Source organism: Pogoniulus pusillus, chromosome 29, assembly GCF_015220805.1.
Source record: "Pogoniulus pusillus isolate bPogPus1 chromosome 29, bPogPus1.pri, whole genome shotgun sequence".
NCBI classification, from domain to species: Eukaryota; Metazoa; Chordata; class Aves; order Piciformes; family Lybiidae; genus Pogoniulus; species Pogoniulus pusillus.
The window spans coordinates 11,256,468-11,281,467 of record NC_087292.1 but is presented as its reverse complement, the minus strand read 5'-3'; the positions used below and the strand labels follow the sequence as shown (position 1 = coordinate 11,281,467).

General features: G+C 42.4%; 2 protein-coding genes across 2 annotated transcripts in view; both read right to left on the bottom strand.

Annotated features, from left to right (window-relative positions):
- Positions 1-12,524: 12,524 nt before the first annotated feature.
- Positions 12,525-21,033, bottom strand: RAE1 (ribonucleic acid export 1). Its single transcript, XM_064167581.1, has 12 exons — positions 20,868-21,033; positions 20,239-20,335; positions 19,985-20,089; positions 19,052-19,144; positions 18,574-18,660; positions 17,586-17,672; positions 17,255-17,326; positions 16,715-16,822; positions 16,278-16,384; positions 16,116-16,191; positions 15,412-15,606; positions 12,525-13,841 (listed from the first exon to the last, which is right to left on the bottom strand). The coding sequence occupies exons 2-12, from the start codon at positions 20,326-20,328 to the stop codon at positions 13,755-13,757; spliced, it is 1,107 nt and encodes a 368-aa protein (XP_064023651.1). The 5' UTR covers positions 20,329-20,335; positions 20,868-21,033; the 3' UTR covers positions 12,525-13,754.
- A 975-nt stretch (positions 21,034-22,008) lies between these two features.
- Positions 22,009-25,000, bottom strand: part of SPO11 (SPO11 initiator of meiotic double strand breaks) — a 40,036-nt gene continuing 37,044 nt past the window's right edge. The window contains exons 13-16 of the mRNA XM_064167619.1: positions 24,615-24,652; positions 23,614-23,690; positions 23,315-23,426; positions 22,009-22,691 (exon numbers count right to left, since the gene is read on the bottom strand). Of these exons, the coding sequence (XP_064023689.1) occupies positions 22,572-22,691; positions 23,315-23,426; positions 23,614-23,690; positions 24,615-24,652 (347 nt within the window). The 3' untranslated portion in view covers positions 22,009-22,571. The remainder of the gene's footprint in view (positions 22,692-23,314; positions 23,427-23,613; positions 23,691-24,614; positions 24,653-25,000) is intronic.

Sequence of the window (25,000 nt, the reverse complement as noted above, 5' to 3'; positions counted from 1 at the left end):
AGTTTAATCCCCTGCGGGTCGAAACACAGGAACAAAGCCACCAGCAGTTTGCCAGTCCTTGTGGCATGCTAGTGGCAAAGGCACGCTAAGAAGCCAAGAGGAAGGGATGGTCTGGAACCAGGGGGTTAAACACTGGACAGAGGTCCAAAATACCCTTCCTAAGCGGAGTCCTGCTTCTTCACTGGACTCATGGACAGCATATCTCTGCACAACCTGCCTCCGGGGGCAAGGATACACTATTCCAATTTCCATTAGGGTTCCCCTCAGCTGCCCCCCCTTTTTGCATTTTGTTCCCTCTAAGGATGGGCAGCTCATAGAAGGGAAGTTGTGAAATACCAGTGCCTGTGACCTGACCTGCAGTTTTCAGCCTCAACCCAGCAAAGCTGTCATTCAAATCTGGCAGTATTGTTACTGTATTGATGGCCTGAATTCAATTCACATCCCCCCCTCTGTTCACAACTGCAGGAAACTGAAAGCTGAAAAGCTACCTGATGCCTCAAAATCCACCCTTGGAAGCCACTTCGATGGTGGAGTGCTTGCAATACTTTAATTCCTTCTCTCCAATACTGGTTAGAGTCTGGGGTGTGGGAGGGGGTCTAGGTATCATTTATCAGTCACAGGTATTTACCAGAACCTCAAGAACAGACCCTGTGCATTAGGTTTATCTTGCCTCTCTACAGGGTTATCATTTTGCAGAGAGAGGAGATTTTTTTTTGCTACATGATAAATGCAGAAGCAACATTCTAGAAAAAGAAAAAAGTGCCAGTGAAGTTGTAAATCACCATCTACATTGGCTTCTGTACAGCAGGTTCAGACCCTACAGACATGTCTTTTACAGAGCCTACAGAGAAAAGCCAGTTATTTCAAGAGAAAGGAATGTGTTAATGTCTGCACTCCATAGTTATTCATTAATATTTTTCTTGCACTGCTTCCATAGTTCTAAACACTTTTATGGTTCATAAAAGAAGGGGGGGGGGGGGGGGGGGGGGGAAATAAAGCTAAAGAAAGCCATTAAGCTTTTCATTCCCAAAGCACCAGGCTTCAAGAGTAGGACACATTTCACATTGATTATTGTAGAAGAAAGATGGAGCTGGGCCAGCAGCACCCAGTGCCACTGCAACAGTAAGAGCCTTCTGCACAAGGGCCAGTCACGTGGCACTCCGTGGAGCCTTTGTGCTTTATGCAGTGGTTTGTGCATGTGCAGCCACGATCTGTCCTAGTCCATCCCAACAGCAACTCCAGAATACACCTTGGAGGTTGGAATGTAGCCAGAATCTGGGGTCTTTCCCCCACTGAGTCATACCCCTTCTGTCTGCATGACTTCCACCACAAACTGCACATCAGCTGCTTCCTGGGCTGCCTGAGCTAATGACAACCCAGTTGGCATTCAGTCACTGTCCTTTTACAGAGCTTCATTCTGCTCCAAATGATGGCAAAGATTCAAATCATCCCAACAGACTTCATCTCCTCTGCAAGAAAGACAAGAGAGTTCTCAAAAGCTACCAGACTATCTCAGGTCTTAATGCTTACACCGGTCAGGGGGAGAAAAACATCACATTCGTTTTTCCTTGTCAGACACAAGCCCCACCTCTCTCAAAGGAGGAATCCCAGTTCTTCTCCTTTCCTAGAGGCAGGAATAGAAGTTCACTTAGAGGCAGAACAGAACAAGGAAGAAATTAGGGCTAACCCTGTGCTTGGTGCATGCTGCAAACCCCACAGTACTGGCGTGGTGAAGGCGGGGAGCAGCGTGCGTTTGCTTTGCCACAGCCTGGAAAGCAGGACAGGAAATGAAATCTCCTGTCTCATGGTACAGCTATCGCAAGCACAGGGGCTAATGAGCTGGTACCGCAAACACAGCAGGAAAGAGAAGAGAAAGCGAGCAAGGGTAGCTCTGTGTAAAATCATTTCATTATTTTACATTTCCCCCTCCTTTTATGATGAGCCAAAACATCCCCCCCCACCAAACATCAACAGATTAAATCCAGCCATCAGATAAAAACTGCAGGAGTTTGGCAGATCTCGTTTGCTGACACCTTCCTGTCCTTTCACTACAACGAGAAGAGCACCTGAGAAGAATATGTTTTGGGTTTCTCTGGTTAAAGAATGCTCCTGCAGAGACAAGCGTATCTCAAAGTATGGAGCTGCCTTAGGGAATGGTAGACAATGCTTAGCACAAACCGGAGAGCAGACTGCTCTCAAATATATGCTCTTGTAGGGCTGCATTTAGTTCTTTGTAGTTAATAAATGAAACTACCCTGGTCGGTCAATGAGGAGACTGGGAGAGGAGTCATCTTTAGCAGCAGTGTATATTCTTTGTGTATAGAACTGCTACCACAAATCAAGAGCATCCTATTCTCATATAGACCAGGAAGATTAATTTTATGGCAATTCAACATAGTTAAGAGAACTCACTTGCTTTTTACTTACACGTTTCTATATTCCTTGTGGCTTATGCAAAACTGATGCATAAAGGCTCCTTCTGGTGCACTTCAGGAGCATGAGCCAAGATGTGAAAAGGAGCAGCTGCAGATCACCAAGTGTCCTGGATTCCACTGAAAATCTTAGAGAAGGTGGCATTATAGGACCGTCTAAGTACAGAACCACATCTGTCCCTGTCTAAAGAAAGAAAAGCAAATTATGGCAGAGACACTCGTAGATCTGGGAGCACAAGAATAGGACAGACAGGTGGGGAAGGAGTAGCAAATTCATTGTAGGGGGAAAGCTAGCCCTGTTCATTGCCCTCTGCAAAGCTGCAAAATCTTTTCTTTTCCATTCCTCCCTTGGCAGAGAGGGGGAGAATCAATGTCAGTGAAGCTCTGTGGTGCTCTCCTGATAACACTTGTCTGAGCCTTTCCATTTCTTCACCTGGTGTCTTTGGAAGAATTTGTGTTGAGGCATCCCAGGTCTGACCTGAAAGCCATTAAGTAACCTCATTTCTTAGGAAAAAGCCAGGCTTTATTTTTAAAATGGAACAGGGCTACTGAGGGGCTCTGACCTTTTTTGGTTTCTGCTGCTGCTCAGCCAGGAGTTCATTGCTGCAGGGCAATGTCCTTTGCTTTCGTCGTGGATACCTGCTTACCGGTTATTGCAACAACAGTACATGAAACATGCCTCTTAGAAGCTCTGTAGTTAAATAAGTTAGCTGGAGAGCAAGGGACTTAGTGTGGGAACTGCTGGGTTTGTTAGTTTTACTAAAGCTCAGTCTGGATACTGGCCACCAGCTAGGCTGTGTATGGTAGCATAGCTGGGAGATCTTGAGGGAAGCTGCACTCAGTGGTGTTTGGTTTAGGTTACAGCAGGAAATTCTGCATCTGAGCCCTTTGTCTCAGTTTTTCTGCTTTGATGCCCTGAACGCACCATGACCATTGCTTAACTCAGAGCTGCTGCTGCAACAAGGATTAAAACATAAAAATAATTCTTCTTTGGGCCACTTGTAAAACATATTTGAGTAGAGGCTATTTCTAATCAGGGCTGCTTTTTGAGTAGGCTTTTGCTTCACCAGGAAGCTCTCAAGAGGACTATTTCCGCTTCCAAGACATTTCAGAAGTGGGAGGTAAGCACTGTTTCCTCTGCTGGCTACCCTAGCTACACAGCAGCAAACCATCAGCTCTGTTTCTCTCTGAGTGATCTATTCTAATACAAGCAGCCTGCAATGAAAGAACATCATAAGATGCCACATGCATATGGACACTGGTAACTCTGGGACTGAGAGAAGCCACAAACTTTACTGGGTCACAAAGACATCTGAGAGGGAGAGTGATGAAAGGAAACATCTCCCAACCTTCTTTCCCTCCCAGTTGATATCCCTGTGCAAAATGAAAGTCGTGTGTCTGTGCCATGACTAAGGACAAACTGAGTCATTGTAATGGCTAACAAGATTCCCTGAAAATGTTTCGCCCAGAAAGCAAAATGACAGAGCTTGGAACCAGTTGGAAGAAGGCAGGGCTGCAATGCAAGCCCTGGATATACATCTAGATTAAAATACAGGCATAAGAGGAATGATGGCTAACGAAACTAAGGCTGTGCTGTCTCATTGCTCATATGCCTGCAACTACCTGGAAGAAGAACTTCCGTACTCAGAAATGTTTTGCTTTGTTCTCCACTGGTGCTATGGGCCCAGAGTCTGCTATTTCTTTCCCAGTGTTAGGTAGGTGCTAGGGAATAAAAGTCCACTGGATAGTTGGAGCTGCTGGGAGCTGCCACTGTCAGAGCTTCTTTTGCTCTGCCCACCAGGAGAGGAGTTGTGGCAGAAGGAGTCTCTGCAGCTCACACCACCACCCTCACAGCTTCCTGTGATTTTCTCAGGGACTCAGCTCCACTGCAACACAGTAGCATGGCACTTTTAATCAACGCTTTTGCTCTTGTTCTGATCATTATGTCACAGGGAAAGACTGTGCCACCTGTTTGGGAGGAGGAAGGATTGGGCCAGCAAGTACTGGTGAACATGTGCTGCAGCAGTGGTTAGACCTACATTTATTGGTGCTGGTAACAGCAAGCTGGTGCTGATTATTCTGCTCATCAGGAATTTCTCCTCCATGATCTGTGATGTGCTGTTTAGCACAGGGAGCTTCCTGGGAGTTGTGTGAGTGAATGCCCCGATCAACCAGGCTATACCCAGTCTTGGCAAATCATACTGGGGAGCTGGAATGGCAACACACCAAGGATGCAGCAGATCTGGTTGGGCCTGCCAACTGGGAATTGTCACAGTCTGACAGCAGGGAGCTGGACTGGCTTTCTGAGCAATGAAAATACTGCCTTTGATTAGGACAGTGACTTGTTTTCTGGCATTGTTGGCATCTATAACAGTTTTGCCATTATCAGTATTGTAATGTCTTGGCCTAAAGCAATGGTAACCCTTGCCTTTCCTGTGACCTTGGGAATGATCCCTCTTTGCCCCATTAGTGAACAAACCAATGGCAAGTGCTGTGATGCCCATACTGCAACTGAATTAAACAACAAACTCACGAGACCCTTCTAGCTGATGTCACGAAGAAAGAATGAAAGGGTTGATAAAGAAATAGAAAAGGAACAGGACAAAGCAAAAAACTCATTTCGGTTTCTGAACCAGAAAGTAATGATGGACAGAAGCTCTAAGACAAAGAGAGATCCAGTAAACATATTCCTACTCTAGGACAGGCATAACAGGCATTCTTAACAGCTGCTAAAGAAAAGTGACTGCAAAGCTGGAACACATTGACAGGACTGGATCAGACCTCAGAGGACCCCTCTCTGTCTGCCTTCCTGCAGGCACACATACACAGGTCTCATCCATCTGGATCACTTCATTCATCTGGTGGTGTCCTTTTCTTCAGGTTGTTGTATTCTGGAGCTTACTGATACAGGCTCTTCTGCCCTATCACATCCAGATAGATTAAAAAAATCCATCTACTCTGGTATCCCTGTTCTAATTGCTGATCCTTTTAGAAAGTATTTAAAGTGCTCACAATGAAGCTGGCCAAGTGCAGAATACTACACACACAAAACAGATGATCAGCATGGTATATAATTAACCTTCTTTAAAGGTTTCACTAGAAACTCCTAGAGCCTTCTAGTTACCATGCCTACTCTATTCAAACACAAGGCAGCAAAGATTTGTTGCAGTGGCTCTGAGCATGCTATGAACACAATTGAACTGTCAAGACATCAACATATCAGTACTGGATACGAAAGCTATATCCATGGAGCCTGGAAAGGTGTTTAAAAGCAAAACACAGTTACCTGGACTGAAATCTGGGCACAGTAATTCCACCTTCTACGTGATCTCAAAAGGCCTAAAATGTGCCTTTTACAAAAACCTCATTTACTGCAGTGCCATGGAAGGGCAACACAGTCACAGGCTGCAAGGGTCAAAGCTCATTCGGGTGATGCCATCCAGTTCCTTACAGTACAATACCCACATCCAATCGACTGGAGCATCGCAGTCATCGCTGGTGAGAAGCAGCCATCAATAGCGCAGCAGGCAATTGCCAGCAACACGATGTCCCTAACGGTGCAGCAGGACAATGACATCAGCTGAACATGACGAGTGAAACAAAGGCAGGCCATTCCCGGCTAAATCACACGGACCAGTTACTATACCATGCTTTTAGTTAGTGGGTAAGCACATCGAGAAGAGCACAAGACAGTAAAGAGGATGTGTATCACATCTATTCTCAGGAAGACAAAAGGGTCTGTACATAAATACAGCTGATCTGTATTTATGAAGTAAAGTCAAGCTCATGAATGAAGTGTAGGGGCTGGTACTAATTTAGGAGCATGGCTTTCCTTTTGGCAGCCCAGAGATGCCAGAGCCAGTCCTACCTCAAAGGACATTTTTCATCAGCCTAGAGGGAAAAAAACCCACTCTGTTTCCTTACTAGAAGTGCAGCTTCTCTCCATGAAGACAGTGAGGCCCTAGTACAAGTGAGATAGTAGCAAGTAGGTTCGCAGACAATGCCTTAACTGGAAAGTTACTATTAGGAAACCTTTTCCTGGGTGAGGTCATGTTCAGAATACTTTTGAGGGTTCAATCATCTGCTCCTTCATTTTCCCACTGCTGCTGGCAGGACCACCAAAGAAAGGTGCTCAGATGATGAACTAGTTGACCTAAGCCATTATGAAATCCATAGGTCAGCATTACAGAATGACTCAAACTGCTTCACACAGCCTATAGTTGAACAAAAGCTCGATAGGAGAAGGGTTCAGTGAAAAAGGCTTTGCTAAGCTGTTCTCTTTTAATAGACATTTCCCATCTTTCTGTGTTTGTGTGAAAAGCCATTTCAGTCCAGTGAATGCCTTTCTGAAATGCTACGTACTGATGTTTGAAGTCTGACAACATTCAACAGATGCAAAAGTTGTTCTTTACAAATACATAGGTACTGTTCCATAAATTAAACATTAATGCATAAGAACCAATTACTGTCTGCAACCCTGCTGCTTCAGACTGCGAGCAAACATTATGTAGAAAAAGGAGACCTCCAAGCAAAAGAGTCAGATATCTGTAGAAAGCAATTACCTGTCAGTAAGTGATATCTGTCCTTTTGAGTCCATATAAATCCCCCTCTGTGTCACAGCAGGAGCATGGCAGACAGCTGTCCTACCAAGGGAGGAAAAAACAGAATGCATTTTAACACTGGTTTTAGTCCTTTGAGACTAGTTTGAGCCTCTGCATTATCTCTGCACATTATTGAGTACAATAACCATAGTCCATTCTAAACAAAATGTATCTCTTTGTTGTAGATTAGTAGCTGTGTCGTAGGCTGGCAGAGTAAGGTGAATGAACCATTTGACAGCAGCTCAGAAAAGGACATTCGAACTTACTCCTTGCTGGGAGATGATGCATCTGTGATTAAGTACTCTGGGAGGGTTTGAAGAAGATCTGTTATGTGAGTTTTGCTTCATAACTTCCCCAGGAACTGAACGATATCATTGTCCTGATCTGGTCCAGCAAACCAAAGCATGCCACACTAATGACCTGCATTTAAGAAACGTTAATGACAGAAAGCATTCAGTATCAAACCACAAAGCATTTGCTAACACAGCATAAAGTAAGGAGAAACTTAACTGACCCAGGTGCACTAAAACTCATCACCGGATCTCAGCATATTCATACTTCAAACTATAAAGCAGTCATTGCCTGCAAAATGTATACTGGACAGCAAAGGGTAAACTTTCCCTATTGCCAGCTAAGAGCACTACCTTAATCTTTTATCTAGGCCTGCTTTCCAGTGGCAGTTGATACAGGAGCTGTACCAAACACTTCCTTGAATACGTAAAGCCAGAGATTGAGTTACACATGATTGAAGATCTATGCCGCTAGTAAGACAAAAGCTCCTATATTACCTGGCACATGCCTGCTAAATTATTGAAGTGCCTCTTCAAACTGAATATACTCACTGGATAATCAGTCAACAGAAGTAAACGATCTCTCTTTGCAAAGCTAATGCTGACAGGTATTGTGTCTTTTATGCACTGTAACAAAAAGTATTTGCAGAACTGATGCAACACCAACATTTGGAATCGCCCTGCCGATGCGCCGGAGCACCTGAGGCACATGGCCCCCTTTGTGATGCTGCAGCAGTCTCACGTTACCTTACCAGTAGGTCCTGAACGGTGTGAATTTCTTCTACCTATTGTAGCACTCTCTCCATTTCAGAAGCAGGTAAAGGGTACAAATAAGTGGAGGCTTGCTTTGCGTTTGAAGAAGGGATATGATCAACCTGGAGCCTGCCTCCAGCCCTGCGCTGTGCTCGCCTCTGCTGCTGGTTCCAGTGGGCCCTAGCCGGGGCAGTGCAGGCAGATCACTGCCACTTTCAACTCATAATGCTTGTAGCTGTGACATCCCAGTGTGCCACTCCAGCAGCTGCACTCTCATGGGCTTGTTTCCTGCTGCAGATGCTTGGGAACACAGGCTGCTCCATGTGTACACAGAAGATGCCTCACAATGGAAGTAGAAGCGTCTGTCTGCTGAAACCATCCCATGCAGCCAGCCCATGTTGCATCCTTTATTCTGACCTGGCAAGGGGAGGACAGCAGTCGTTAAAATGCCACATTTAAAATGGCTGTCCTAGTGCTGAGAGCAGTAGGACGCTCTCTGTACTGCCTGTATGTAAACCTAAGCTTACCTGGAAATAAGAATAAATGGCTTATGGCTGTTTGGACATGAGCTGCAGGATTAAATGCACAGTCCTACCCACTCCAGCTCACAGAGCAGGGTGTGCAAATACAGCATTCCATCAAGGCATCTAGTACTGTCACTTGTTCCTTTTAAACAATGCCTGGCACCTGACACTAAGGGGACAGACAGATTCTGTCTGAGATCCTTGGCAGAATGATGACAGCACAAAACTGTACTTAGATGAAGTTGTATTTTCTTATCAGAATATTATTACTGGTATGGCACAGAATTTGCAATTCAAATGAGAGAAGATTTCTACAGGTAGAATCCATATAGTACAGTCTACAATTAGCATGATAAAATCTCATTTATAATTTCTTATCAGCTGGACCCCCTGCAGGTTGGGTTGGAGCACAACACATGATTCTCTGTATCGATGCAACAATCACATCCTAGACTTCAGAATCATATAAGAGAATATGAATCACTTGGTCCTTGGAGGAAGCAGATGATGGAGGAGGCATCCCAGGCCATAGCAGGTTACAGGTCTCACTGTCCAACAGCAGTCTGGGTGCAAGTCTTGTGTCTGCTTGATTTTATACAGAGTGGTTTTTGTGCTGTTAATGCTTCCCTGTTCTGCAACAGGGTCAACACCACAATCAGGCTGGCCAGGCGGCTGGGACACTCAAGGACAGCAAGGAAGGTAGTAATCAGCCTGGTGCCCAGGAACCTTGAGGCCAGGAGGGCCTCACTCAGTTACACCCTCACCTAATGCTAAACTCTAAAATGTCTGATCCCCAAACATGGTACCAATATCTCTAATGCTGCCTAGGTCCCCAAAGCTCACACAGACATACAGATGTCTCTCTGAGCATAGAATCAACCATGTTGGAAGAGACATCCAAGATCATCCAGGCCAACCTAGCACCCAGCCCTGTCCAATCAACCAGATCATGGCACTAAGTGCCTCATCCAGGCTTTTCTTCAATACCTCCAGGGACTGTGACTCCACCACCTCCCTGAGCAGCCCATTCCAATGCCAATCATTCTCTCTAGCAACAACTTCCTCCTAACATCCAGCCTAGACCTCCCCCAGCGCAACTTGAAACTGCATCCTCTTGTTCTGTTGCTGGGTGCCTGGAAGAAGAGACCAACTCTACCTGGCTAGAGCCTCCCTTCAGGTAGCTGTAAGCATCTAGCAGCTAGCAGAGCACCTCGTTTGTTCTAAGGATGTCTTGGCTTACATTTATGGATGGCTATCATGTACACTGCTGTAAAACTCGAAAAGTGTTTCCATCTGGTACGGATCTTCGTCCACTCTCAGTATTTTGGGATAGGTTGATATTACAAATAACTCCCATCTTGTACTACAGCACAGGTGCTGTAGCTCCGCGTGGCATTCCTTGATGAACAGAACTCGAGCAGAGCCAAGCCAGAAGCAGCTCCCGCTGCAGGGAAAGCTTTCCTAAAGAAGCCGCCGAGGCTGCCATCTCCTGGCGTAAGAGAAATTTACAGAAACAGCTTCAAAAATGCGCAGTGAGAGCACTTTGTGCACGCTGCAACTGCTAGCGTAGAAAATTTGACTCAGGACTTGGTTTTATTCTGAATTTGTTCCATAAATCATTTTTGTGTTGCAGCACCAGATGACCAAAGCTAGAAGGCACCAGCTTACTAGCTCTCATCTGGCCAGTAAGCTGAAGAACCACGAGAAATACCATGCACAGCGTACACAGTGAGCATCCATCCAAAACTTCTGGGAGAAGGCAAGTTAATCTTACCCCAGACCACAAATGACACTTAGCTAGTGATTCCGAAAATATAAAACACTAACAGCATGAACCCTTCAACATTTAATTTTGTTCTCGTTCGTCTCTACAAACAGCAACAGCAGAAAAGCAAAGAAGTGACTTCTATCATTTCAAAGGCCAGGTAACCTGAAACTTCTGAGTCCAGTTTGACACATTCCTGATCATGGACAGGTGCCCAAACACCTCATCTGCAAACCACTTAATCACAACCAAACCAAGCTTAAGCAGTACTTTTACTGACATTTTCCACCTAGACTTAACTTGACCTGTCCCCCAAATCCATACCCTCATGAGAAAAACTCAAATTCACTCTTTCTCCTAGCCTAGGAGCTAGGATGCAGCCCTCACCAATTCAACTATTGCATTTCACCTGACAGATGGTAAGTTAAGATACCCTATCTGACTGCTTGTCATTGTGCAAGTGTCTTGGTTGCATTTGTGAAAGGCTTTAGCAGACAAACTTTTTGACAATTTCTTCATGTTCTGAAATATCCTTTATTAAGCCAACCTTCAAGCCCCCTGAGGTGAGACTAGCAGGAGGGTTAAGACAGGAAAGCTACTGAAAACGTTTCTAAAATGTCCCAGTTTGGGGGCAGATTAACTGAATTGCTTTTTGTGCCAAAGATTCTTTTTTCTGCAATAAACCACAAACATTGACAGCAAACTTTCAAAAAAATCAATGAATTCTTTTATTAATCTGTCATTCCTATGCATACACATTTAGTACCTTACTACTTTGTTCAGGTTTTTTGGTCAGGTAACTGCCACAGAACACCAAGTTAATACTTTTCCAGAACGTGCTCTGACACTTACTTCGTGTGTGAATAAGCTCTTACTGCATGTTTGATGCTTGAAGGGATACAGCTGTGTGTACTTTACAAGAGAACCTCACAGTAATTCCAGGGAGGAGCAAATTGCCAATGCATTCTCTTAACTTGGGTAATGGAAAACAAAAATCTGTTCAAAGTTTGACTGTGTCCTCCCAGCTGAATGCATCTAACATGCACACTAACATAATGGAAAACACACCCTTCAAAGAGCAGCCTGAACAAATGTGATGACTAAGTAATCCTGAAACCTTGCTGACAGGTGAAAAGAAATTTATTCCAACAGAAGAGTAAGGACTCAATATTACAGATTTACCAAACAGGAGACTTACCAGTGCTGCCTTCTTAATGAAAATAGGTTTTGACCAGTCTTCGTATCCACCCAAGTTGTTGTAACCCCACTGAATCCAGTAGAAACATACCTGCTGAACTAGAGTGACTCTGTTTTCTCACCACTCATTTGCATTATTTAAACAAACAGATTGTTTTAAACAAGAGCAGCTGATAAATTCCATTCTTCTGTCTATACTAGGGAGAGTTCTGCATATAAGAGAGAATTTACCTTCTTTTTTGACCATTGATGTTCACACACAGTTAGCCTGCAGTTGCTTAGTGGCATTCATTTGACTGAGAAGACTGGAAAAATGTACTAACAATCAAAGATTCTAGCACAACAACCACCTTTAGAAATAAAATTCGACAAAACCAAAATAATTTTTTCAGCAAATGACCAGGTGTTGATGTAGTTGCTGGGAACTCTATTCACATCTCAAAAGAAAAAAAAAAGTGAGATCTAAAACTGTGTGAAACAGAAGCAGCAGGAAAGAAACTGACATGAGGAAAAAACATCTCTAAACAGCAGCAAAGTGTATTTCATTGACTTTCCTCAACTCTACTATACCAAGAAATACACAACACCCCCAAAAAAACCCCGATCAACTGTGTAAGGAGCCTGAAGTTAAAGGACCAGCAGGCTATGAGGTTTTAAGATAGTATGATTCATTTGTAATAAAGACAAATTGCCTGGTGTTTGGCTGCTGAGATGATTCACCCTCATAAAACTGAAAGGCTTCACACCACTCCTCCTAATTCTTTGGTGCAAAACCACAGGAATCACATGCAATGAAGCAGCCACTGGAAAAGGCATTAGACTTCCAGCTCAAGCAGCTGGAGGGAAAGTACTTCCAGAAAACACATCTGAGTTGTGGTGAAAGGACAAGAGGCTGCTTTTAGAGGTGAAGCACACCACCGTGCTCATGTTATTATAAAAGAACTTTTGAATATACATACATATATATTTAAAAAAACCCATTTAATAAAAATTTTATTTGAAATGTAGCATGAATCCAGAAGGGTTACACCACAGAGTTTTACAGAGCATTTGTACAAGATGACAGATATTTCTATACATGCGACTCCCCAGTTTTATTTAGTCAATACCAAACAAACAACAGTTAATTCACTTCTAAAAAGAGAACTTTGGCATGTATACAACTGGCTAAAGTAAACAGTGGTAGATTCAAGTCAGAAAGAGAGCCACTTGTTTTGTTTCACAGCATTTTTGATCAAGATGAAACTCATCAGCACTATTTTCTACAAAAATGTGTACTATTTTTTCAGTCTGTAAACCCCTGTTAAGGGACAAAAACATGTTAAGAGAGATGTAAAAGAACCAACTTTTAACTCTAAAAGGTGTCAGTTTGAAACCGGTTTAGGCCATGAGGATTTTGCACAAATTGGTTTGGTCATCAGGAAAACAAACCTTTTAGTGGTTTGCTCCTATTACTGAGCTATATTCCACCTGGCACAATGGATAATTTCTCCTCTGAACTACAATCAGCTCCAAAGTCATGTCTGTTGACAGAAAATAAGAAGAAACTAAAGAAAAATCTGCAGTGTACCCATCTTCTGTCATGAGTTTCTGTCACTGCTGCTGGCCACTTACATATCTACCAAATTCAGCCAAACCATGAAGGAACACAATTTGCAAGGCAATTCTCCTTGGCATACAGTAGACAATATTTCCATTTTGAAAATCAGAAAGCAATAAAAGAGCCCCTGAATAAGAAGTAGTAACAAGCTTCCTTTGAGAAGAATTACTTTCAATTCTTCGAGTACTTACAAAAAATACAGTATTTATACAACTTCTCCAGAACTATTAGAATTAACACCTGAATGTTGCACTAATAAAATAAATCCATAGATACAAATGGTTGCACTTCTAAGCAGGAATGTCTAGCCCAGATTTAGATTTTGCTGCAATTTCATTATTGCTGTGGAACAGCCAACGGTTATAAGAACACAAGCCCCTCTTTCTTATACACATCAGAATATCTAACTTGAAAAGATGTTCTCCTGCGAGTCAGAATGCTTTTAATGGGATTTATACAGTTCCTGCTAAATGTTAGCCACCCAAAGTTGACTGAACTGTGGTGCAACAGGGCACAAATGGCAGAAGAGCAGTGGAGTAGAGGCAGGAATGGCAGAAAAACAGTAGAGTAACACAAGTCAGACTCATACTTGCTACTTCTTATTCCTAGGCTTTAACTCTTCTGCTGCATTTCGCAGGAAAATGTAGTTTTTCTTCTGTGGATTATAAAATTCATGACCCTAAAAAATAAGAAATCACCTGTATATAGTCTCTTCAAATAAATATCAGCATTACCTTAAAACATAAGAATACAAATATACCATTAGTGTGCTTTAGTAAGATTTAATCTCAAAGTCTTTAAGACCAAATACTGGACAATGGTAGTGGATCAAAACCAGCTTTACCTTAACATGTAGACTCAGAGAATCATAAAGTGGCCTGGGCTGGCAAGGACCTCTTGAAGTCATCTAGTCTGGCCCCCCTGCAGTCAGCAGGGACATCCCCACTAGATCAGGTCACCTCGGGCCCTGTCAAGCCTCACCTTGAATGTCTCCAGGGAAAGGGCCTCAACCACCTCCCTCGACAACTTGCTCCAGTGCTCCATCACCCTCATAGTAAAGAACCTGCTCCTAACATCCAATCCAAACCTGCTCTTCCCAAGCTTGAACCCACTGGCCCTCATCCTGTCACTGCAGGCCTTTGTAAACAGCTTCTTTCCATCCTTCCTGCTGGCCCACTTCAAGTACTGGAAGGCTGCTATTAGGTACCCCTGGAGCCTCCTCCTCTCCAGACTGAACAACCTCAGCTCCCTCAGCCTGTCCTCATAGAGGTGCTCCAACTCTCTGATGACTTTTGTGGCCTTCCTCTCTACTCATTCCATCAGGTCCATGTCCTTTCTATAATGAGGGCCCTAGAACTGGACGCAGTACTCAGGTAAGTTAGTAATCACAACTCTTAACAGGAAGTGAAATTCAATGGACATTTATCTATATTTAATGTATAAAACACTTTTAATAGAACAACTAACCACATCTCTCTAAACTTCCTTTAGGCAGAGAAGAAACTAACGTGTAATGGTCAGTTTCATTTTGCATCTTTTAAATTAAATAAGGTCACATTTCCTTTAAAGTGAAGCTCACGTTCTACAGGCAACTGCAGAGGTATCTCTGCTCCCCAACTGCAGATGCAAATACACTACTTTGCATATTGACATTATTTGCATGCACATTACTGATGCAATATGCAAGTATTCAAATTGGGGAGAGTAAACACTAATCAAGCTATTAAAGTCCTATGCACATCTTGAAAATTACCAACTCCACTTGGCAGATATGGTACTAGAAAGGAAATTTAGGACCCACTGGTATTTCTACTTAATATTGATTTACAGATCTGAAGGATACCTTAGTACATATCTACAACTGTGTCTACCCCAAGCCTTTAGAAGAATTCATTTGCTGAGCATCTAATAAAGTTATCTTGCTTTGCTATGAGTAGCACACAAAGGGCTAAATGCAAAGCAGTATATAAAAATGCTGCTCTTCATTGCATGCAGACAAGTTCATTTGTATGATTTCTGCGTTCATTTTGGTCAAAACCCCAAGGAATGTGATTATCCAATTTAAAAGCACTAGTTGTAGCAGGAAGTAAGATTTTTAGTGGAAGTTGCCAGTCCATTAAAATCAGTTCTCTTGCATGCCTGTGAAGTTAAGACTCAGCTACTATTGACAAAGAAATGATAGCTTCATGCGAGAAGGACCATCCTATTTATTAGCTGTAGGTAAGAATATGAATCTAAACCTTTCTTACCTTTGACCAATCATAACTGGAAGCATATGCAAATATATTGCCATTGTGGTTGAAGCAACAAGCAGATATTGGCTGGTCAAGCTGTTCTGATGTTTTTAGCTTTGTTCGTGCATCTTTATCCCAAAAGCTGAATCTACCATCAGATCCTACTGTTGCAAGAGTACCATGGACAGGGTGAAATGCTATCCCATTTACCTGCAGAATCATAAATACACCATGTAAAACATCACCCATGGTGACACTCACCGTGTGCTAAATACTGAGACTGCAAAGACAAAGGAGATACTTTTTTCAATTAGATATAGTTCTTTTTAAAAAGCATTTTCAGGTATGTTCTCTGTAAAAACAAAAACTACCTCAACCAAAACTACCATTGAATCAATTAGGAGAGCATCATCTTTTCTGCAGTATCTAAAAATTCAACTACTAATCCCATTAGTCAAATGTATTTAAGTATTGTTTCAATATCAGCAAAACTAACAAGTGTCTCCACCAAGATGAATGGTTGATCTGGAGTTTGTTTTCAAGGTAGTAACACATTCTGTCTTTACTCTTAATGTATGACTACGACTGGTTTTAGACATGTATCTAAGATAACTTTAGGATGGATAAAAGGTCCAGGAGAACAATGCACAGCCAATTTCACATTGAAAGTGTGTACTGCCTTGCATAAAAAGACCTCATGGTATATGCTGAATACTTACAGCATAGATATCCTGAGGTGCTGATGTATTTGTTCCATTGGAGCGATGACATTTAAAAGTGAAATTATCTTTTGCCCTAAGGGAACCAAGAAAAAAGTCTTTTTACTTTCCATATTGTAAACTAAGCAACAAAGAAAGGATGTTTTGCCAGACGGTACTTACGGATTTGGGGGGTTAATATAATGAATAGCTACTCTTCCTTCAATACTTCCAAGGGCAAATCCAGTAGGCTTGTTCACTTTGTCTTTAAAAATAGCAACACAGCGATGCTGAAGTTGAGAAAGATACAGAGGATTTTAGACAGAAGCTGGCAGGCCAGTTTTCCTGAGTGCTGTCCATCTTCCACCAGGACACAAAACATCACATCCATCAATGCAAAGTACAGCAAAACCACAAACAAGGTCAAGAGATAGGTCAAATTCTATTGAGAATTTGGGCCACACTATTTATGATTCTAAAGCCTTCTGAAGATCAGCAACAGACCAATAGCTAAACAGGATGTGCTATAGCAAGAGAAGTACTTCACTTCTGGAACACTGATTATCAACACTGAATTTCAGCAATCTATAAATATGTCTTTAATACATATAATCATTTACCTGGTGTTTAAGAGGAGATTCTATTCTTCTGAATTCAGAAGGCTGATTCTCTAACTGATAAACTATCAGACCTCTTTCGGCAGTGGCCACTGCAGCCATAGGATGAACCTGCACCAGGTTATAAGTTTGGAAGACAGAGACACTTGTATTAATAGCAGGGTAAAGCATTTTATTTATTATTTCACAGAAATCCCTAAAGAAGTTAAAGGAGTTATTTTCTGGAGGGAAGAGAGGGAGGGAAAGAGAACATGGATATATCTCCACACAAAACCAATTAGTTCTTCCCAGCTACTGAGAAATAAAACACACCAAAATCTAATTATTAGGTGACCCTTCCAATGCAAACTCATTCAGAAATGAGGATAGATCAGTTCTTGTGCTCATTTGGTTTTGTGATATCAGAAGAATAGTGTGTTCTGTACTATGCAAATACCTATTTTCCTGAGCCTGATTGAGATCAGCTTGTATTTTATTGCTAAAAGAAAATCAGGCAGAGATTGAATGCTACTTCACAGCACTTAACTGTGTATCATGACTTACCACATCTGCACAGTAACACCTTTCAGGGAGCTGCAATGTCATCATGGGTGTTGGTGAACGGGTATCCCAGAACTGATGGAAACAGAAAACCAAACAAAGGTTTGCTTGGAATTCAGAATACACCACTTTAATTACTTTACTAAAGAGAATACCACTGGTACTCAGCTGTTTCATTCTTGTCTCTAGCCAGGATACTGTTAATTCTGAGGTGGTATTTTGTTAATCTGGTTTTTATATTAGTGGTTAATAAAGTATTTTCATTTCACATCAACGTTTTCACATACAGATTACTGGCACACTTTATGTCCATTTGTTCAGGTAAAAATTGTACCTTCAAAGTTTTATCCCAGCTTCCTGTCATCACACAGCTATAATTTGGTGCTTTAATCCAATGAATAGTCTTCACAGGAGCATCGTGCTGAAGAAAAAATGGACAAAGACACACACTAAGAGAGCAATCTGCATTTCTTTTTTATGCCTCTATTACACATTAACATATATGGGTTTTATCTAATCAAGAAAAGCAATTCTTTCCTTCATAGCAGTTCAGACAGAGGTTGGTCATGACTCTACTGTGTTGTTTAATGCTGTAAAATCACCCATATAAAATAAAAGGTTCCTACTATCAAACCAGAAGAAGACAGTCACAGTAGAAATACGAATTATGCACAGCAGACCTTATTTATAAAGTACATTATTCATCTTGCTAATAATCAACATTTAATACAGCACATTATTACAAACAAATATATGAACCAGGTTCTTCTCACAAGAGCTGCAGAGGAAAGGCCTCTGTTTACTACACCACCCAAATCTAAAATCAAGGCCTAGAATCTGGATGTTATCACCTCAAATAACATACAAGAAGTAATCATAAGCACTGACTCTTCTTGAATTGTCTAACCAGTAACTCATTTTAGTCATTTAAGTACACATTCTATGAACAGACACTTCTACATTGAGAATGTAAATGACAATCCCTGATACTGCTGCAGCAGAAGGGCTCGTAGTTGGGAAAGCTAATTCAATGATTCCTTAATTAATTTTTCCCCTATAATGCAGCACAGTGACTTAGTGAGATCACAGCAGCAGTGGAAGAGTTCTCTCAATTAAAAGAGAGGCAACAGCTGCATAAGTTGTTCAAATTATTTTGCAGGTCTCCCTAGTCATATGCATTTAATTATCTCAAAAAGCACCTAACCACTTCTACTTCTGATCTAGTTCAGAAGCACTAAACATTAGCTTAAATTGCTAATAAAGGTAGAACTAGAAAAGGAAAAAAAAAAAAACACCTAATAGCTTTGGGCTTGCTTACTTACTTGTGCAATCTGAATAGCTTGATTACTGTTGAGATCCCACATTTTGGCAGTTTTATCACAGGAAGCAGTGAATACTTTACTCCCATCCTAAAATAATAATGCCAAGAGATTAAAAACCTCTACCATGCAGTACCTTTAAAAAGCTGTCACATCTTATCCTCTTCCAGTAACAGCATAACAGTAATGCAACACAGAGATTGCAAGACAAAACCACAAAAAGGTCAATTGATTTACAACTGTACGTCATAAAAGAGAAAACTGTGCAAGTTATTATGTGACTTTAAACACGCTTTTGCTTGTAAACTCATTGTTATCCTTCTTGCACCCACGTCAGTTCACTCTGACATGCTTAGCACCACTTTACAGTAGCGTAATCTATCTGATAACCGTGGGACTGCACCTACATGTGCCACTTGTGGCTATCTGGAAAGCACGTGCCAATATATTTACAGCTTGTTTATTTTAAAAGTGAACATACATCACTCCAGCAGGCATCTAGTACAGGCCCTGTGTGCATCTGTTGAGCCTTTGGAATTGTCTGTCCATTATCCTGAACTTCCCAGCAGCGAACCTGTTACAGGAGAAGCATATAGAGATGGAACACATTAACACTGGCATAACATACTAAACACTAAGAACTTCTAAGTTCTTGACTTATATTTAGCTGTCTTTGTTGAAGATACCAGTTTTAGTTTATTCAACAAAAAGGATGGTTGTAAACAAGCTTCAGAACTACTGAAACCTTATTTTATGTTCCTTTTGTCTGTACAGCCAGAACTCAAATCCACAACTTCATCCCACCTCAAAAGTACTTTGTGATCACATAACACGTCCCAGTGTTCTCCTGAAGAGCCCTTCACTGCCAGGTAAGAAGGTGCCTGCTGCAGGCCAATAGCCAGTTTAAAAATGCACTCATATTTGTCTTCCCTCCCTGTTTGAGATGGGACCTCAGCCTTCAAACTAAACAAGCTTCAGTAAGGTTGTAGGAACTTAAGCCTTCTGAGAGTACACTGTGAAACTGGATGATTTACTGTGTTCATGGTTCTTTTACTAGGCAAAGCATAATGTGCTAGCCTGTGTTAGAAAACTAAGTTAACCCAAACAAGCAGAAAAAGGAAAATCCAAGTAATAAAAGTGTAACAGTCAAAATCCAACAGGGAAAACACTGACTACATATGCCAAGCTGAAGCTTAAAACACAAAGGCAGAGGAATGACTTAGTTGAAGATCACAATTGAGGTTTCAGCTGAAGCAGCTCAGCTACAACAAACTTGGCACCAGAGAAATGTTTTGCAGTACTACAATGAGGATGACTTTTAAGTGCCCTGGCACAAGTCTCAGGACCAAGTTTTGCAGTTTAGGCATCCATGCTCCTATTTCATTCACCTGTAGGTGTGACTGTGAGTACTTACATCATTTGCCCATGATCCTGCAATGAGGAAATTACCCGGCAACGTTGGCGGGCTAAATGCTAAGCAAGATATGCTGTCATCAGGTGGAGACGTTACTTCAATATCCTTAGAGAACAGAAGACAAAACGAAATTAGTCACATTTGCAAGCTGTGCACTGATATTCTCTTACATGTACGGAATGATTCGGTAGATATGGTTCCAAGACACTAAACCACAGCAGAACTGCATCTGCCGCTGGGGCTAAGAAACATACCTTCATTGGATTGTGGTTATCTGCAGTGGTACTGCCAAACATGCTGGTACCTCCAGTAGCAAACCCCGATGTTGATCCAAACAGACTCATCTTTGCCCTGCAAACGAGGAAAAGGCTTACTGAGCCCTGCAAGGCCCTCAAGCACCCCAGAGTGTCTCACCACACCAGCACATCCCTCACTCCACCTTGGAGGAGCTCAAATATATAAAAATAGACGATTTTTTTTACAAATGCCATTCCTCGTTGCATTTGGCTCTCTGACGTTTCCTGCAAGACCAACCTGCCACTGCAATCAGGGATCCCTCTCTGGTCGTCACCTAACCGAGCTAACCCCCCCTGCCATGGCCCTCAACACCCCCGGCACCACCGGGCTGCCGGAGCCACAGCACAGCCTCCCGGGCGGTACTCCTCCTCCGGCGCAAGCCCCAGCCTTGTCTCTGCCTGCAGCCACGATGCCCAGCAGGCGAGGACATGCCGTTCCGCGGGGGTCCCGCTTCTCAGTCAGGAGAACTGAGGGGTGCGGCCGTCTGGGGAGAACGGAAAGGGGTCACTGGAGCAGGACCGGTGACACAGGCGAGGAAGGGACGTTCAAGCGGACAGGGTGAGCCCTAACGCCGACCCCCACTCACCCGTATGACGAACCAGCCCCAACTCTGTGCCTCCAACGACACGGCCCAGGAGTCAAAGCCGCTCCGGCGCGGAACAGGCCGCTTCTCTGCGCACATGCGCCGTGGCCGGCGGGGCGGTGGCGGCGCCTGCGCACTGAGCGGGCAGGGAGACGCGGGGTTGCTGCCGCGCTCGACGGGAACCGTGGTGCCGGCTGTGTGCCGGCCGGGAGCAGCCCCGCCTAGCAGGAGCCGAGCCCGGCAGGCCTCTACGCGTGCTCGCTCCGCTGCAGTCGGCCTGCTGGGGAGCTCCGCAGCGACACCGTTAAGCAAAAAAGGATTCAGTGCGGTTTGTTCCCCCGCGCCGTGAGGAGTGCGCTGGCAGCGCTGCGGAGGAGGTTGCGGATAGGTGGTTTTACTGACGCTGAGGGAGTTGGAGCGTTCAGGCAGGGCAAAGCAGCCTCGGCCCCTCGGGTCTTAACACAGTTGCTGGAACGTGGGGAAGCTTCGCCAACCTGACTTCAAAATAGTGTTGGCCTCCAGTACAGTACAGCCCCGAGTTCCTCGGAAGCTTACTCTCTCCCTCACTCATGAAAAGCCTTTCCAAAAGCCAGGCAGAAGCTCTGTGTTGATCTGACCTTCCTGCGGTGAGGACTCTGCCCCTTTACACCTGCTGATGGGAGCGGCCCGGTGTGCCCTCTAGATCTAAACTGTGCGCCTGGACACCAGAAATTAACTGCTACTGTACAGTAAATAAAAAGGAGTTTTAGTTCTGTTTGCATTTATTACTGGTGAAATCATAGAATCATAGAATCAACCAGGTTGGAAGAGACCTCCAAGATCATCCAGTCCAACCTATCACCCAGCCCTAACCAATCAACTAGACCATGGCACTAAGTGCCTCATCCAGTCTTTTCTTGAAGACCCCCAGGGACGGTGCCTCGACCACCTCCCTGGGCAGCCCATTCCAATGGGAAATCACTCTCTACTGAAATGGTGATGACTGCATGGATAATGTGAAAGTATTTTTTATGCAGTCAGTATGGTTTCCTTATATAAAATTAGTTGTACACTTTTTTTCACCATGGTTTCGTGCTCCTTTCTACTGTTTTAGACTAAGACAACTAAACGAAGTGAACAAAGGATTCTGTTAGGGTGTGCATCATTAACAGGATTGTTTATTAAGTTCTTACTAACATCTGCTTGCTTGTTCATTGAAGACAAATAGTAATTTGGTTGCTGGAACATTCATAGCTGCATGAGATCATGTGGCAATCAAGAATTATCTCAGACTTTTCAGTCTGAATGTACAGCGATCACAAAATGCCACAATACTGTAACTTACAATCATTTCCAAAGGAACCATGTACACTAAATTGTTAACAAAGTCACTTACCCTCTTCAAAACTAAAAAGGTTGGTAGAGCATCATCTTGTGCTTTGAAACAGAAAGCAAAGCAATTCCGTGATACATTTTTGAACTTAATATTTTCTGGCCAGAAAGAGCCTATCTCATCTTTTAATGTATGTACCACTGCATTTGGCATCATTACAGCCACAGAATAATGTCAAACTAATCATCATTTGTAGGTTTGAAAGGAAAATGAGAAAATGATAAACTAGATAGTGATAAACCTAACAAGCTGACACAGACTACTCTGTCTTTCTGTAAGAGCAGTTGACAAAGTACATGAGTACCAAGAAAACCATTTAATTTGCAAACAAACATTCATATCCATCCACCAAACTGCAGTTTGTTTGGTAAATAGACTCTGGAAAGGTAATGTGATGAAAGAGAAGTTAAAACTTGTATTTCAGCCTTCAGTTTGGATGCTGCCATTATATCCAGCTGAAAAGGAACAAATTAATGTGTAATGGTCTAATAGCCTGGTCCACAATTAGCTAATTTAGTAAAAATTACCCCTGTTGGATGTGCATGTCAAAGGGTGAAATTAATGTTACTGGAATGGTGCTGCAAAATCCCTATCACGGAGCTAAGAGTCATTTGTCTTTCGTGTTCTCTAGTGTGCACCACACAGCAATGCAAATAGTTTATCAGGTGGGTACAAAGAGGCTGGAGAAGATACACGACACCTTTTCTTCCATTCTAACCATTTCACACAATATAAGCCTGAACTGAGATACAGGCTCTAAAAGCTAGGATTAGAGGGTTAGTACTGAGTAAAATGTAAGCATTCCCCAATATATTTTCTAATACTTAGGAAATCAGTAAAACACCATATGATCATCAGATGACTAAAAGCAAGAAGACTTAAAATGATGCTAGTTCTGGCCTGTGAGCCCCTGAGGCGCATGGATTCAGAGAGACATCCCAGGACATTGGTCTTTTGGGTTGCAAAACCTTACTGATTCTGCTATACTAAGAATTTATCACCGAGGGGAGCAGAGTTGTAGATGATAAGATTTGTCCTGTGGGGAGTGAGAAATAGAAAACAATAGGTTTATACATACTTCTTTTTTCCACATTGGCTGACAAGCAATGTAAGGTCTCTTTTGTAAGCTTGCTAACTTATTTTGATCTTGCTTTGTGAATGGAATCAGAGCATCTTTGTGTATATTTAATCTGAAAAGAAAACAAAGTTGTTAAATTCTCTTATAATATTCCAACTTATTTCCTTATATTAAGCCAAAACAATGTGTAAAAAGAATAATGGCTGTAAATGTAGTTGTCTTTTAGTGCATTAAGTCAGATTGTATTTCCTGCCTATGGAACAGAAGAGCCATCTGTTTCTTTTGGGAAAATAACTAACCTCTCAAGATCAGAAGGAAGGAGACCAAGCCACTTAATAGATGGAACGGTGAGATGATGAGCCTCAAAAGACATTGACTGAAATAAAAAAGGTCAGCTAAAACAGTGACTTTTAGTTGAATTATTTGAGATATGTGTCTTCTGGGGTTGTGGCAAGATCTTATTACAAAGATCTTGGTGTATTTTCACAATCAGAATGGGAAAACAGAACAGTGCAAATGGAGCTTACCACATCTCCTTGACAGAAACTGTTCCTGGACTATGATTTGAACCCTTCACCCTCTGACAGATTCTAAACTAGTCTAGCATAGGCTGGTCCAGTTTGAATATCTGGAAATGTTTGCTATTTTCTGCTGGAAAGTACCACAATGTATAAAAATAGCCCAAACTAAGGCTCATCTGCTCCAGTGTCATAGCTACAGTAAATACCTCAGGGAAAAGTGCACCAGGAAATAATTAATACTTTTCAGAATACTCTCCCTGCTTTCCAACTTTCTGAGCTGTAAGTGTTGATGGTGATTTTGTCAATTTGCTTTTAGAATTGACTTCCCTGGGCTTCCCCTAACTTCCTTCCAGTGTCTCACCACCTTCCACTGTGAAGAATTTCCTCCTAATAGCTAAGTCTAAATCTCCCCTTCTCAAGCTTAAAGCCATTCCACACAATTTTGTGGAGAGTCACCCATCTCACAAGTTATGTCCTCTTCTTCCCAAGGTTCCTCCAGCCTTCAGTTCTTCTAAGGCAGAAACAAAGTAATATGGAGAACACTTTGCTACTTGGACTGCATGTGCAGTTAAAAACTGAAATACAGATAAATTACTCTTGTCATTGTTAGCAGGTTCTGATTTCCTGCAGGAAGTAGCCATTTCTGCAGATACACAAGGCCTAAAAGCTGTCTTTGTGTTGAAACAAAATGACTAAGGCAGTAACCATTCTAGCAAAGGCCATAACATTTCAGACATTCCAGCTTCAACTATTGTTTGAAGTGGAAAAACTATACTCACCACAGATCCATATTTGTAGATGCACATTATTTCCACACCTAGGTTGCAGAATACCAAGTATCAAGTGCCTGTCTTATCTGGCCATGTTCCAGAAGACTGCATAACAGTTGTGGCTTTTTGATTAGAAAGGTTATTTGTATGTCAAAATAATCAGAATGTGAGCAAAATACGTCACCTTTATAGAGGTAAATATTTCACACAGTCTCTGCACAGTCACTTCAAAACCAGAGATAATCATCTTTTTTACACACTGTCCAACTCGATCACAAAATGTGTCTTTCTGTTATCCTGTCTAACCCATATCTCTTAATATCACCAAACAAATCATTACTCAGGGTAGGAGCATATTCAGTGGGGAAGTAAGAGAAGACAATCTATATACATTT

What these genes read in the sequence shown, in the direction of transcription:
- RAE1 (XM_064167581.1), bottom strand. Translation starts at nt 20,328, where the DNA reads ATGAGTCTGTTTGGATCAACATCGGGGTTTGCTACTGGAGGTACCAGC. An exon ending in TAGATGCCTGCTGGAGTGAT is followed by an intron (nt 18,661 to 19,051) that starts GTATGTTCACTT and finishes TTATTATTTTAG; the next exon opens with GATGGGAGTAAAGTATTCAC. An exon ending in GGTGTTACTGTGCAGATGTG is followed by an intron (nt 16,823 to 17,254) that starts GTAAGTCATGAT and finishes AACCTGGTGCAG; the next exon opens with GTTCATCCTATGGCTGCAGT.